The 15,779-nt window shown below is 37.6% G+C and overlaps 1 protein-coding gene across 2 annotated transcripts in view; it reads left to right on the top strand.

The window, feature by feature from the left end:
* Nucleotides 1-15,779, top strand: part of LOC120412590 (CKLF-like MARVEL transmembrane domain-containing protein 4) — a 33,156-nt gene that overhangs the window by 16,528 nt on the left and 849 nt on the right. For both annotated transcript variants that reach the window (XR_005604829.2, XM_039573116.2), the window contains exons 2-3: nt 15,027-15,194; nt 15,482-15,595. Coding sequence is in view for 1 of the 2 variants with exons in the window: in XM_039573116.2 (XP_039429050.1) it covers nt 15,027-15,194; nt 15,482-15,595 (282 nt within the window). In the remaining variant the exon portion in view is untranslated. The remainder of the gene's footprint in view (nt 1-15,026; nt 15,195-15,481; nt 15,596-15,779) is intronic.

The raw sequence follows: 15,779 nt of genomic DNA on the forward strand, positions 1-15,779 counted from the left end.
TTTCTGGTTGGTGGATAAAAAGTGAATGGCGATTTTTTTGCCGGTCTTAAAGCTGGTAGAGGATTGAACCAAGATTGATTTATGTTTTTTGCTAAAAGATAAGCTTTTTCAAATTTGGTAACACTGTTGTAATGTTTTTGCTGGCAACACTTATCAAAAATGTGTTCAAACTAGAAAAAAAATTAAGTTCACAATTTACATACAGAGGTAAACTGCCGTTCTACGCATAATTGTCCCATGTTCGAAAAAGTGCAACTGAGAAAAACGCGATTGAAATTTTTCGACCGTTTTCTGTGTTTCTACGCATAATTGTCCCGTGGGTCTATATTCGCCCTATGTGTCCCTAATCGCCCCAGTTAGCAGTTGATCACCCTTTTTTGTGATTCTCTTGCTATACAAAAGGTAAACAAGACATAATACTTAGTAAAACTAATGATTCCGTGTAAGAAAATACTTGGTGGGACAATTATGCGTAGAAGTTTAACGATGGGACAAACAGACTTGGTGTTGTTTTTCATGAGTTTCCGAACAAAGTACCAGATTTTATGTGTTTTTCTTAAAGTACACATCAAACTAAACTTAAAAATGTCATAAAGTCAAAATCGCCCAAAACTGACATGGGACAATTATGCGTAGAACGGCAGTAAACCACTTGTTGCTCGTATCAGTTGATTGTTTACCAAGCCTCTTAATTGGATGCATTGTTTGGCAGTGTTGGAAGCGTGTCTGTACTTCAAAAACAGGGGAGAACCCACCCAGTACAACCAGTCAATCAGCGACACAAACACTTTCAAGTGTGTGTATTTTCCAATAGACTCACACGACAAAACCACCTCAGTTGCAGGCAGCGGTGAATGCAGCTTAAGCTGAACACTTCCAGTTGCACCCATTAGAACTACTTAAGGGGAAGTTCGAGATTGGCGCGCGCGTGGGGGGTGCAGCAGCCCCAACCTGACTCACCTTGAAGTGGGTGTCCAGGTAAAACTGTTCTAGAAATGTCCCCTGACTAACGACGCCGCCGGTCTCGAAGTCAGTGGGGTGTTTTGAAATTAATATTAGCGGGTTGGCCTAACTTGGCAGCACTGCCAATTATGGTGGCGTCATCTTCGACGTCTCGCGCAAAATGGATTTGATTTTGATGGGAATTGGCGGCGAATGGGATGCAATTAAGCGGCTTTGGGAGTAGTATTAGTATTGTTTGGTAAACGATGACAATTTTTGTCTTTTTTTACGAAGCTCATTTTTAACTTATTGTGTTAACCCTCTACAATTACTTAATCGGAAATTTCTATTACGAACGATTCCAGTTTGATTCTGGCAGAATCGGCTCAGCTGGCAATTTTCGTCAAACCGAAACTCAAACAACTCTCATTAATTCACTCACGTTGACCCCCAAGTTCAACCACTTGAATTCCAACGGCCAACTACGATTGGGGAGGCCCTCTGCGGGTGTAGAGCCACGCTTAATTAAATGACATCACATTAAACGGCGCTGTTGGTGCAAGATTGTTCGCTGTTTATTCGCAAACTGAGCTACAGTATACTCCCGATGGTTTGTCACCTTGTTTTTCAAAGCTGTTTGTGTGTAATCATGAAGCTACCACTTGAAAATGACCTATCCAATCAAGCTTTTACTGTGCTGAGAATGGCCCAATAAAAAAACGGAGGCAACCAAAGACAATTACGAAAGCAATGATGATCATTTGCGTGAATCGTGAGCTGTTCACCGTTTTGGTGCATGATGGGCGATAAATAATTTATTGCAGCTGATGATGTCGTCGACTTGTCTTGAAGAACGTTCTGAACGTCCTACGCAAAAAGGTGAGCAATTCTCTGCGTTTTCGCAAATCGGCTTTTCATAGTTTTTTTTTTATTTTGATGAGCGTCCATCGATTCCTTATGTCCAAATAAGCCATTTTGCATCATTGGTTTCACTATACAAGTCTCCATACAAACTTAGGAGCTGTCCATGTACAATATATTGAAAATCCGTATCTTATGAAGGGATTTCCTGATCAAATTAATATCTTCAGTAAAACTGTAAGTTATGTAGGTTAAAGATCTTACAAGGAAAAAAGAACAGTGCACGACAGATGATTTTTGAAAGGTTTAAAAATAATACTCGATTTTTATTCCAAAGGTAATTTTTGGCTGTAAAATTGAATTGAAATTACAACCGAAAAGCTCTTCTGTAAAATGTTGATAAAGTGCACCGTTATTAAATTATAACCATTTTCAGTCATTTTTTTTTCGAGAAAAGTGACCATCCTCGTCCATCTCTGAAAAAAGTATTTCTGAATGGCTACTATTGATCACATTGTCAATGAAGGAAAAAACCATTGTGATAATTTTCCATTTTAAAAAAATGTTTTCATTGTTCCAAAATCACTACCATTATAAAGGGGAGCAGTTCTCTAGGATTTCGGTCATTCGATTTTTTTTGTATTTTTTAATCCGACTGAAACTTTTTTGGTGCCTTCGGTATGCCCAAAGAAGCCATTTTGCATCATTAGTTTGTCCATATAATTTTCCATACAAATTTGGCAGCTGACCATACAAAAATGATGTATGAAAATTCAAAAATCTGTATCTTTTGAAGGAATTTTTTGATCGATTTGGTGTCTTCGGCAAAGTTGTAGGTATGGATACGGACTACACTGGAAAAAAATAATACACGGTAAAAAAAAATTTGTGATTTTTTTATTTAACTTTTTAACACTAAAACTTGATTTGCAAAAAAACACTATTTTTAATTTTTTTTATTTTTTGATATGTTTTTGAGGACATAAAATGCCAACTTTTCAGAAATTTCCAGGTTGTGCAAAAAATCATTGACCGAGTTATGAATTTTTTAATCAATACTGATTTTTTCAAAAAATCGAAATTTTGGTCGCAAAAATTTTTCAAATTCATTTTTAGATGTAAAATTGAATTTGCAATCAAAAAGTACTTTAGTGAAATTTTGATAAAGTGCACCGTTTTCAAGTTATAGCCATTTTCATGTAACTTTTTTCAAAATAGTCGCAGTTTTTCATTTTTTAAAATTAGTGCACATGTTTGCACACTTTTGAAGAAAATATGTTTGAAAAGCTGAGAAAATTCTCTATATTTTGCTTCTTCGGATTTTTTTGATACGACCTTTAGTTGCTGAGATATTGCCATGCAAAGGTTTAAAAACAGGAAAATTGATGTTTTCTAAGTCTCACCCAAACAGCCCACCATTTTTCAATGTCGATATCTCAGCAACTAATGGTCCGATTTTCAACGATAAAATATGAAACATTTGTGAAATTTTCCGATCTTTTCGAAAACAATATTTTCAAAATTTTCAAATCAAGACTAACATTTCAAAAAGGCCAAACATTGAATATTACGCCCTTTTAAAATGTTAGTCTTGATTTAAAAATTTTGAAAATTTTTTTTTTGAAAAGATCGGAAAATTTCACAAATGTTTCATATTTTAACATTGAAAATCGGACCATAAGCTGCTGAGATATCGACATTGAAAAATGGTGGGCTGTTTGGGTGACACTTAGAAAACATCAATTTTCCTGTTTTTAAACCTTTGCATTGCAATATCTCAGCAACTAAAGGTCGTATCAACAAAGTCCGATGAAGCAAAATATAGAGAATTTTCTCAGCTTTTCAAAAATATTTTTTTCAGAAGTGGACAAACATGTGCACTAATTTAAAAAAATGAAAAACTGCGACTATTTGAAAAAAGTTACATAAAAATGGCTATAACTTGAAAACGGTGCACTTTATCAAAATTTCACTAAAGTACTTTTTGATTGCAAATTTGATTTTACATCGAAAAATGAAGTTGAAAAATTTTTACGACCAAAATTTCGATTTTTTGAAAAAATCAGTATTGATTAAAAAATTCATAACTCGGTCAATGAAATTTGAAATTTTTTTGAAATTAAATATGTCTTTATTGAATATTCTTATAATAATTACATTTCTTTTACATGATAAGTGGTATGGCGTAATGCTCTTCATCTTTGTTGTATTTTTCGTTTTATTATTAACTGATCACATTTATTTATTTGCTTCAAATTGTTTTACATTATTGCATTGAATTGAATACATTTGGGTAAAAAAGAAAAAAATCACTTTAACAACTAATCCTAACCTAAACCTAAAAAAATAAATCCATTGAAATATTCAAAATCATTAGAACGAGTAAACTACGAACTGTATTTTAAGATAAATCCTCCAAGAGTTCTTACTTGATCCTGGCGAGTTTTGCACCCACGCAGAGTTGTTGTCATCTCGATGAAAATGTTCAGAAGTTCTTGTGGTGAAAACAGGTCACTACTGCCTTCACCCGTTGATGTTGGTTGGTTTTCCCTCGGTTGCTGACTGAAGCCTGGAGGTGTTGTATTCTCTGCAACTCTTTGCCGCTGATTCAACGGCAATGGCTGCAGATTTGTAACCACTCGAACAGATCCCGCTCCAGGTGATGCCAAAGCAGGAAAATCCACGTCCGTGTATGCTGGAGGTGTTTTGCGACGATTTGGTTGGTGCCTCGTCGTCGCTTGCTGCCGAATTTTTACAAACTCAGCACGTTTTGGGCAGCTCCGATTCTTGGTTGAATGGTCGCCGCCGCAATTGAAGCATTTGGCTTCAATGTTCTCGTTGATTGTGTTGCAAGCTTGAGTTTTGTGCTCACCTCCGCAGGTTGCACAACGACTCTTGATGAAACAGTTCCTTCCACCATGTCCAAACTGCAAGCAGTTCGAACATTGCGTCACGTCACGGTGCACTGGACGATAACGTTCCCAAGTCACGATGATGTTGAAAATTGCCCGAACTGCTTTCAGCTCAGACGGCGTTGTCGATCCTCTCTCGAGATGAACCAGGTACAGTTGATCACGATACTTGATGTCCTTGTTGTGTCTCGTCATCTTGAAGACTTCGATCACGTTCAACTTAAGAGTTTTGAGCTCTTCTTTCAGCACACTCACATCCATGTCGTACAAGCCACGGAGGACCTGTTTCATGGGGCGTTTACCTGGATCGTCATGGCTGTAGTATTCAATCTTAGTGTTGTTCAGGAAATCCCGAACGTAGTTGTAATCCTTTCTGGTAGGTAGCAGAATTTTGAGTCCATCAGCACACAAGCGAATGGAAGCTCGTAAAGCACCAGATTTGATAAACCCGGTCAGCCACTTTCGCACCGAATCCGATGACGATGTTTTCACAAAAATGGGTGGCAACTTTTCCCGTCGTTCAAATTCTTCCTTCTCGCTCACGTCCACAGGGAGGGTAGCGAACTGGTTTCCAGACAATTTTTGAGCGTCCTTGCTCAAACTGCCTGGCTTTGCAGGTAGCGCTTCGGCATTCTTTAGCTTCTTCAAATCTGCCGATCCTGCTGGTGAGGACCGCCTCTTTTTCTTACCCTGAGGCATTTTTGCACTTTTTAAGCACTTTTCAGGAGCTAAAATCCAGGAGTAGCTCACTGAATGATGGTCCACAAAGGAAATGACTCGGTCAATGATTTTTTGCACAACCTGGAAATTTCTGAAAAGTTGGCATTTTATGTCTTCTAAAACATATCAAAAAATAAAAAAAAATAAAAATAGTGTTTTTTTTGCAAATCAAGTTTTAGTATTAAAAAGTTAAATGAAAAAATCACCAAATTTTTTTTACCGTGTATTATTTTTTTTCCAGTGTAGTTCGTATCCATACCTACAACTTTGCCGAAGACACCAAATCGATCAAAAAATTCCTTCAAAAGATACAGATTTTTGAATTTTCATACATCATTTTTGTATGGACAGCTGCCAAATTTGTATGGAAAATTATATGGACAAACTAATGATGCAAAATGGCTTCTTTGGGCATACCGAAGGCACCAAAAAAGTTTCAGTCGGATTAAAAAATACAAATATTAAAATTGAAGAAAAAAGACCGATTTCGTAGAGAATTGCTCAGGGGCGAAATAATGAGCGAAATATTCCAGGACTATTCCCTGGATAAATCTCAATGAAAATATTGAAACAACAAGTTTGCAAAATTAGTTCATATTTAAAAATATATGGTTTCGTATTTATTTATTTTTTTGTCAGAAATTGTTTCTTCAAATAGTTAAAGGAAAACTAAGCATTGAAAATTCGGATAAAAATGCTTATTTTCAATTGAGGATAAAATGAGTTTAACAAAAACTGAACTTTTTTCAGCAAATGCACCAAAGAATGTGTACTTTCCGATGTTGCCAAAAGCCATGACTCGATGTTTTGTTGATTTGTTTTAATAGAATTGTTCGTTTTCATGAGCTTGAAGTCTTGAAGTCATGACTTGAAGTCTTCAAATCTTCGATGAAAGCCCACATTGATAAAACTTAATTGATAAAAATTGCTCTTAAAAATTCCCGTTTAACGGTGCACATCAATCAGAGCTTTTGCATCTACATTTTTGTTACAAACATTCTAGTATTTTCATAAGGCCGTTGCAAATATTTTTTGAAGTTTATGTCCCTCGGCTCTGACCAAAGTCGAGGGGGTGTGGGGGGGGGGGGGGGCAAAAAAAAAAAAAAAATATAAAAAATTTAATTACAAGCCTAGGTTTCCACATTTGGATGAAAAAAGTGTCTTAAAATGCATTTTACACGCGTCCAGTTGCTTTCCAATCAATAGTTTTCAAATTATCGTTGTATTGACGAAATTTTTTTTTCGAAAAAAAAAAACTTTTTGTGGGACTGTACATTGGTATTTCAAAAATTTCTTTAAAGGAGTTCAAACATGCTAAATATGATTATAAACACAGGAAAATGCATTTTAACTGGTTTTCGGTTGAAAGTTAAAATTTAATTCTAATTACAAATTTTAGGTTTTTCGAAAAAAATATATTTTTGCCCCCTGATTATTCATAATCTTTGAAAAATATTTGCAACGGCCTAACTATGGGACTATCGATATAATTTTTTATTCATTCCCTAAAGTACTGTCTACATAGTTATTCACAACAAAGTTTGACTATTTTTACAATCAGATTATTTCCGTAAGTTTGACAATTTTTGAATAAGAAGACAACAACTTCTTTGGTTGCTGTGCCACCCTTAAAAAAAAGCTTTGATTTTTTGGAGAAAGTTGCTCAAAATGACGTCTTCTACAACTACCCAGAGACAGCGAAGTGCGATCTAGGAACTACCGCAAACCGAGGTGACATTCATAGGATTTCAATTTATTTTTAAAGCTTATTCAAACGGTATGACTGGTCTCAAGTTTCCTATTATTAAAACATATACTGGGATAGGACACACAATGTCCATGCACGTTTTTTCTAAAAAATATTCTTTCAAAGGTCCTTAAAAAAAGTTTCATTAATAATTGTTATTATAAAAACCGGGGTGACTTTGAAAATCACTGTGATTCTTGCAAATATCTGCCTTATAGTGTGCAAATTGAATTTATTTTGTCAAGTAAACCATTAGTAAGGTTATTTTCAATGTTTCATATGATACTTTTATAATCAAATGTTTGTTTAACTAAGTTTATTACTTTTAATATAATGTATACAACGTTGAGGCTTAGAAAAAAAAGTTTAAAAAGCACAAGCAATTTCGCAGCAATAATAATAAAAAAAAATTCACTGCGAAGCATTGTTTACTGGAAAACTCTTTTAATCTAAATAAATTTTTGAATTCTGTTTTAACACTTGTTAACTGTCCTAAGTGTAAAATTGTCCAAACAATTCGTTAATGCAGACCATTTACCGATTCAGACTCTTTTTCATTGATTGAAACATGAAACATTGAGCATCTTAAAATAATACTGTTACTGTTACTGCACGATATTTGGATATTTTTTATTGGTTTTGGATAAAGCAGACTCACACCCAAAGTTAAAGAACGAGGAGATGGTCCTCACGAAAAGAAACGTGAGGAAAGTGCTATTTTGCGAGAGTAAAGTCCTCTCGCGTGTTCATTCGTTCATTGGAATAGTTCATCCTATTGAGTGGCTTATATGGACAAATGACCGCCACTTAGTCGCCGAACCATGGTGGCCCATACGGCAAAGGCACGGTTCAATATGCCGGAGGTCTTGGGTTCGAGTCTCGGTTCCGGTACTTTTTTTTTGATAGATGAACTTTTTTTTGAAGATGAACCCATGAGTAATGTACTCTCGGTAGTTTCGGGATTTATCCTCTCCGTCCGCACACAGTACCATTTTACTGCCGAATCGTGCTCTTCATCCTCTCGTATGCCGATGCCCGGTTCATTTCATAATGGCAGAATTTGTAGGTCATTGGGCATTGTATGGTTCCATATTAACATATAATCAAGCACTTGATGAATATTCGATCTAATTCTGGATTTCTTATCTCCTTTGGCGTAAATTGAATCAGAGCGTTAACCCTCTACTGCCCAATTTTTTTTTTCGAAAGTTTTTATTTTTCTCGTGTTCAGGAGGTCATTTTGAGCAACTTTTGTTCTACGAAAAAACTTTACTTCTCTTGTTTTATGTTTTTCTTGTTTCATTTTTAGTATTTTAATTTGCATTTATCTTGTTTAGTTTATGTTTGTTTTTGGTAGTATTTGGCCTACTCTACCACCTCCTATCATTACATTTTGCCTATCTAATTTTTTCATGTTTTTACAGTAACTTTTTCAATTTTTTGAATGTTTTTCACATTTTCTGCTATAAAATGGAACCATTATCATTTTAATTGTAAATAAATGCGTAGAGGCATAGTTTGGGGCACTAGAAAAATTACTGCATACTTCTTTTTTCTTAAAATATAGGAAATGTTAGTAAAAAACACAGCCAAAGTTGACCCCTAAAAAAATTACATTTTTAAAAACATTGGCAAAGTCACATAAAACAAGTCAAACTTCCAACCCTAAAATTTTCCAAAATTTTAAAAGTTCTTCTTTCCAATGCTTTTTGAAGATCAAAAATTGGTTGAAAAATGGATTTTTGGCGATTTTTTAAATCGAAGTCCGTCTAGAGGCGGGGTTGGGTTATAGAGGGTTAATTGTTTTTGGGTTATCGATATTTTGAATTGATCCTTGAGTTTTGAGCACGTCAGTTTCATATAAATAAGACAAAACGACACATTTTAATAAACAAACAATATCATTAAATGCGAAGAATTTAAAATATTTGTTTTTCAAAAACGTTTTAGCTGACTGTAGATCTTATCTCATTTATAATATTTCTAAATGCTTTTTATGATGTGCATTTAAAAGTGCTTTTCCTGTTTTAAAATTCGAAGTGATCTTCGTATGACTCAAATTACCAACACGTGAATGCCACATAAGTTGTAAAATATCTATAAGAGTATATGACTCAAATCTTCGTGGAATCCCCTTGTAAACCACATTGTCGTAGCTCGACTTCCAGGGCAATATTGTGCAACTGCAGTGATTTATATGGTGGGAACTAAATTCCACCCCAGGCCGTCGTTAAAGTCTTCAAACAAAAGTTAACCCATTCTGTGCGTACAAAGCTCAAGTATTGTGTTATCTTATCTGTAAAATCCCAACCTGTGAGTCTTTATCGCGGTCGCATCGACAAGCATGTGTGTAAATTCCATGCATGTATGCCATCACCATCGTGCTTGAATGGGCTTTTTTTTTAACTTTCACCCGCACATCGGCGATCGAAAGTGGCCCTCCAGAACTGCAATAGGGGACCGGTTTTGGGACGGGATGTCGTTGACTCGATTGGAATTGCACCCCACCTCCAAAGCTTATCACGAATCGCAATTACAGCTGGATCTTTATCAGCGTACAGAGGGAAACTATGACCCGTAAGCGATTGGTTGGCTTTCGTTTTGCTTTTTTGGGGAAAAAAGTAATTTGTCATGAATTAAATTTTAAAGTGATTTTAAAGAGCCGGGACCGTGGTGTAGGGGTAAGCGTGATTGCCTCTCACCCAGTCGGCCTGGGTTCGAGCCCAGACGGTCCCGGTGACATTTTTCGAGACGAGGTTTGTCTGATCACACCTTCCGTCGGACGGGAAGTAAATGTTGGCCCTGGACTAACCTAAAAAGGTTAGGTCGTTAGCTCAGTCCAAGTGTAGGAGTCGTCTCCCTGGGTGCTGCCTCGGTGGAGTCGCTGGTAGGCAGTTGGACTAACAATCCAAAGGTCGTCAGTTCGAATCCCGGGGTGGATGGAAGCTAAGGTGTAAAAAGAGTTTTGCAATTGCCTCAACAATCAAGCCTTCGAACACCTAGTTTCGAGTAGGAATCTCGCAATCGAGAACGCCAAGGCAATGCTGTAGAGCGAATAATTTGATTTTTTTTATTTAGATTTTAAATAATTTTAGTTTTTTTGTTTAAATTATGAACCTCTGAATTTTCACTGTACCGTTTCAACATTTCCCTTGGGCTCTTTTGAAAAGCTTCCTTTGTTTTAGCACCGTCAAATTAAAACCAACCAACCAACCCAAGATGACCCTGTTGCATACCAATTATTTAGTGTGGAAGTGGACCAACTCAGCCGACATCCACAACGGGTCGTCTTTCTCTTCAAAGCCTGCTGCCATCACCAGTGTTTCAGGCAGTGTCTCAGATCTGAAAATTATGCTACGACACAAAGAGACAAGACGTTCCTCGTTGGTCAGAGAAGGCTGGAAATTTGAATATTCCACTTTGCAGCCAGTAAACAAAACAAACATAAATTGACAAACATTGCTCAGAAAGAAGGGAGCAAACGATCATAACCTAGAAAGTAAACATGCAAACCTGGTGAATTTATCATGTAATGACTCCTTCCCTCTAACTGTGCATCATTCACGGGGGGGAGATCACTTTACAGAATGACCAGCGCGCAATCCGCACTAACAGTGTGTTAAAGACCTGCAGGGGGAAGGAAGATATCATTAGAAGGTAAGCATTCCAAGCCTACTCAGTTAAAGAGGTCCAAAACAAGTTCATTCGCCACTTGGTCAGCGTAGACCGGAGGTACCAGCGCAAGCCTACTTGGACTTGCCCACCAAGTCTGCACGGTGTTTTCAAAGTTGTTGTTGATGTTGTTGTTGTGGGAAACCGTTAAACCATTCATTCAGCTTCAGCTCGATGCGCACCACGCCGTATTATTCAATCTTCCACGAGGGTGTTGAGAAGAGAGTGAGAGGAATCCGCGTTGCAATGCAATCTCAGTGCACGAGAATGGCACGCGCTAGGGTGGTACTCATACCTCACTTAGGATAGCTATTAAATCACTCGAAAAATGAACTTTTCAAGGAGCCCTCTAATACCTGAGCAATTCTCTACGAAATCGGCCTATTTCGACCATTTTTATTTTTTGTATTTTTTTATTTTGCTCAAACTTTGTGGGAGCCTTTCCCATCACCAAAGCAGCCATTTTGTGTCATTGGTTCACCCATACAAATCTCCATTAGGTTTTACGCCGACTCAATTTTTAGGTTAGAAATTTGACAGTTCGGCTGCACTGTTTACATTTTTTGCACGTGTGTCTAAGTAAAAATGTGTGTGCGTGTGCACTCGTGACGTCACGCTGTAAAACCTAATACATTTTTGGCTACTGTCCATACAAAAATGGTACGTAAATATTCGAAAATCTGTATGTTATAGGCAACGATGGAATAATCATCATCAATAGAAAATCATTGGACGTTCATCAATAGAAAAAAAAACGATGGGAGCATGGCTCTCCTCTCTCGCACACGAAAGATCGGTGAAAGGAATCTAAGAAAATCATCATCTTGATTATTCGGCGGAACATCTTTTTCACTACTACACTTGCAAGTGTAACGTCACACGTTGAAATATGACCTGTCACATTTTGTAGATGGGTAATGTGTGTAAAAAAAGTGAAATAATTATGTTTAAGTGGTGCTGACAAGGAAATTCACAAAAAAATCATCTCAGCAGATTGATTTTCTTGGAGAAGTTCGGAAGCGATTTTCTTTTGCGTGATTTGCCTCCTCTCTCTTTCGCGAGTGAAGAAAGTTCGCAAGCGAAATTGATTTTTGCCTTCCTCACTGAGGTAAGGCAATAATCCTGCTCTAAAAATGAACTTTGTATAAAAACGTCGTAGACCCACCTTCATGTATACATATCGACTCAGAATTGAAAACTGAACAAATGTCTGTGTGTGTGTATGTGTGTGTATGTGTGTGTGTGTATGTGTGTGTGTGTATGTGTGTGTATGTATGTATGTGACCAACAAACTAGCTCATGTTTCTCGGCACTGGCTGAACCGATTTGACCCGAACCTGTTGCATTCGACTTGGTTTAAGGTCCCATAGATCGAGTTTTATACAGACTGAAGTTTCGATAAGTAGTTCAAAAGTTATGTATAAAAATGTGTTTTCACATATATCCGGATCTCGCATAAATCTAAGTAAACTATGTCCGGGTCCATCATCCAACCCATCGTTGGTTAGGTTATCAAAAGACCTTTCCAACGAGTCCAAAACATTGAAGATCTAGCAACCCTGTCTTGAGATATGGCCACTTAAGTGATATTGATGTACTTTTTGGAAGCCGGATCTCACTTCAATGTATGTAAACTATGTCCGGATCCACCATTCGACCCATCGTTGGTTAGGTTATCAAAATACCTTTCCAACGAGTCCAAAACAATGAAGATCTGGCAACCCTGTCTTGAGATATGGCCACTTAAGTGATATTGATGTACTTTTTTATTCCGGATCTAAAAAATAGATGAAATTTGTGTACAGCCATTGTTGGTGATGAGTGAGGAAGGCTTCAACCACATAGGTGGATTAAGTTAGTTTTTTACGATTATTCCATCCCTGATTATAGGTAAAAAAAAGGTACCGTCATCAGGGGTGACATTGGGTCCTTAACTTTCGGCATTTTTGTATGACCCAAACTCACCCCCAGACCCAATGTCCATATTGCTGAATGGCTTAAAAGATGCGGGGGTTTAACCCTAAAACGCATAAAAATTCATTAATTCAAACTTTCGGATTTTGGGAAATTAATTTTTTTATGAAAACTTGTTAATAAAAAATCACAAAAAATCCGTACTCCTATTTTTTCTGCATGGTCTTATTAATACCTACAACTTTGCCGAAGACACCAAATCAATCAGAAAAATCCTTGAAAAGTTACAGATTTTCGAATATTTAAGTCCCATTTTTGTATGTATGACATGCTTCCAAAATTGTATGGAGACACAATTACATAAAATGGCTTCTATGGTGATAGGAAAGGCCCCAACAAAGTTATCCATTTTCGGGTTTGGTGGAGAATTGCTCACCTACCTCAATTTACACATATCGACAGAATCAAGTTCTATGGCTGAACGGATTTTGTTCGGATTTGTTCCATTCGTTCCAGTTCCGGATCCTATAACATGGTTTTGAAATTCATAAAGTTTAAATTTTTATTCAATCATTTCAACCATGAAATTAGCAGGCCCAAATTAATCACGTAAAAACTCGTCACCCGATCCATCATATGATAGTCCCTATCTTTGCCATCGTCACACGTCGCACGACACCGCGTCACTTATCTTTATTATTTGTTTGTAATTTCACCTCCGGTCGTCGCCATCGTCGTCCAGGTTTCTAACTTTGTGCAACCGTTCGGCAACTCCTCGCCGATAAATTGATGACTCCGTCGTAATCTAATCAACGAAGCGTCTCTGTCTTTGCGTCCAAGAAGGCGACGACCATTTCAGCCGCCGACTTTGTTGCCAGCCCCTCTGACAGCGGTCAGCCGTAATGACATGCACGCGCCCAACCCCGGGCTACTTGGATCCATAACTTGGCGACAGCCAGCTGTCACAGGGGCATCACTCATGGCATAGTTTAGGGCTATCGCTTTCCAAAACCTAAGGGAAAGTGGGATGACCCGCGGATGGCAGTGTTGCCATCGTGATCATCATATTAATGACCATTACACTGAAAAAATCTAACATAGAAAAATCAAATGTTTTTTCACGTGAGTCACTCCAAAAACCAACACGATAACTTCACGTGATTTTCCTTTGACTCTCACATGCTTTTCATTTCAAATGAATGTGAAAATCAGTCAGCTCCAGCTGATCATTAAGAAAGAAACATTCACTCATCTTTTGCTTGGTGTTCACGCGGGATTCAAATGAATTTCACTTTGATTTGCCCCAATCGGCTTGTCCTTTGGTTTTGAAGTGGAAGTCACGTGAGTTTTAAATGAATTTCATTCTGATTTGCCCTAATCGACTTGTCCGTTGATTTCCAGGCGAAATTCACGTTAGTTTTAAATGCTATTGATGATGAAAATTAATCCTGAAGCAAGATGGCAATTTTCAATGGGTACGAGTTGGAGCTCGCACTTTTAATTTTAATTTGCTCCCGAAAAAAGTGGTTTTAATATTTTAAGTATTTCAGGATTATGTGGTAAGTATTTTCTAATTAATTCTTAGCAAAATTGAATACTAAGCAGACAATTTTATACCATTTTTCCAGGAAATCACGGATTGGCTAATTTCCAGCGAAACTTAGGGATTTCCATGGAAGAGACTTTTCCAGGACCTCCGTGAGGTGAGAGATCCGGTGTGCGGCCAAGGAGTCACGGATCGCTGATCGTCCAGAATGTGCGTGCATCTTATTTTTTAGTGTGAATTGTAAAACAATTGTGAAAGTTAAATTTCTCGAAAAAGTTAAGTTTGTGTAAGTGTTTGTGAAGTTTGTTAAGTGTTATTTATATTATAAAAATAAAAGGCAAAACTAAAAGACATATGAAACTTATTTTGATAATATGCTACATAAAATTTTCACTTGAAACTGAACAGAAAATCATTTGATATTAATGTGCAATCCATTTCATTCCCACAAATATTTCATGTGATAATCATGTGCAATGACACGTGAGGTTAACGTGATTTGCCGTTGAATCTACCACGTCGCGCGATGAATTTTGTTCAAGTGATTTGCACATGACATTCCCATGTAAAGTCGAATGGGGCAGAATCACGTGTGAAACATGTGATATTGCTATGTGTCTTTCTTTCAGTGTAGTTGTCGGCCTACTGCGTTCGCAGTCCAAAACTGGTTATTCTAATGACTAAATGGTGTCTCCTCTTCTCTTCTCGACAGTTGTTTGGCATCATCTGCATGGCCTGCGCGTCCCCGGCCCTGCTCGGCGGAACCCACTGGTTCCTGTTCGTCGTGGTCACCTCGTTCATCGCGACCGTCCTCTGGAGCTTCGTGTACCTGCTGGGCATCCGCGAGGTGCTGAATCTGCCCATCAACTGGATCTTGACGGTATGAAGAAAAGCAAAATAGACCGAGAGAGAGAGAGAGAGAGAGAGAGAGATTCGGCCCAAATATGGTGTGGCCAAAGTGGAGGAGGTGGGCGCGTCCACAAGTGATGTTCCACCTACAAACCCAGACCAGAGTCATCATCGGTAATCGATTCTGGCGCAACCGAGCGTGATTCCCGTGCTCGGTCGGGCGGAATGGATTTTATGACATTTCTGCGGTTGCAGATGCGGGCAGCCCACTTTTGAGGTTATGTTTCGTTTGTAACGCTTCGTTTTCATATCTTTTAGGAACTGCTCAACACCGGCATTGCGACGTTCCTGTACTTTATCGCGTTCATCGTGCAGCTGGCCTCGTGGTCCAACATCATCGGTTACGGAAGAAGTGCCAACATTGCCGCGGGGGTAAGTTGGAAGAGCCAAAGAACCTATTAATCTTTTGAAAGTTTTTTTTTCAATGAAATAAATTTATCACTCAAGAGAAATCCTTCTGAACAAATGCATAAAACAAAATCAAAATCGGATTATATTTGTGTGTTTTTGCACGATATCTAAGAATTCAAAAATGTTTTTTTTCTTAAGTTGTTTA

Source organism: Culex pipiens, chromosome 1, assembly GCF_016801865.2.
Source record: "Culex pipiens pallens isolate TS chromosome 1, TS_CPP_V2, whole genome shotgun sequence".
NCBI classification, from domain to species: domain Eukaryota; kingdom Metazoa; phylum Arthropoda; class Insecta; order Diptera; family Culicidae; genus Culex; species Culex pipiens.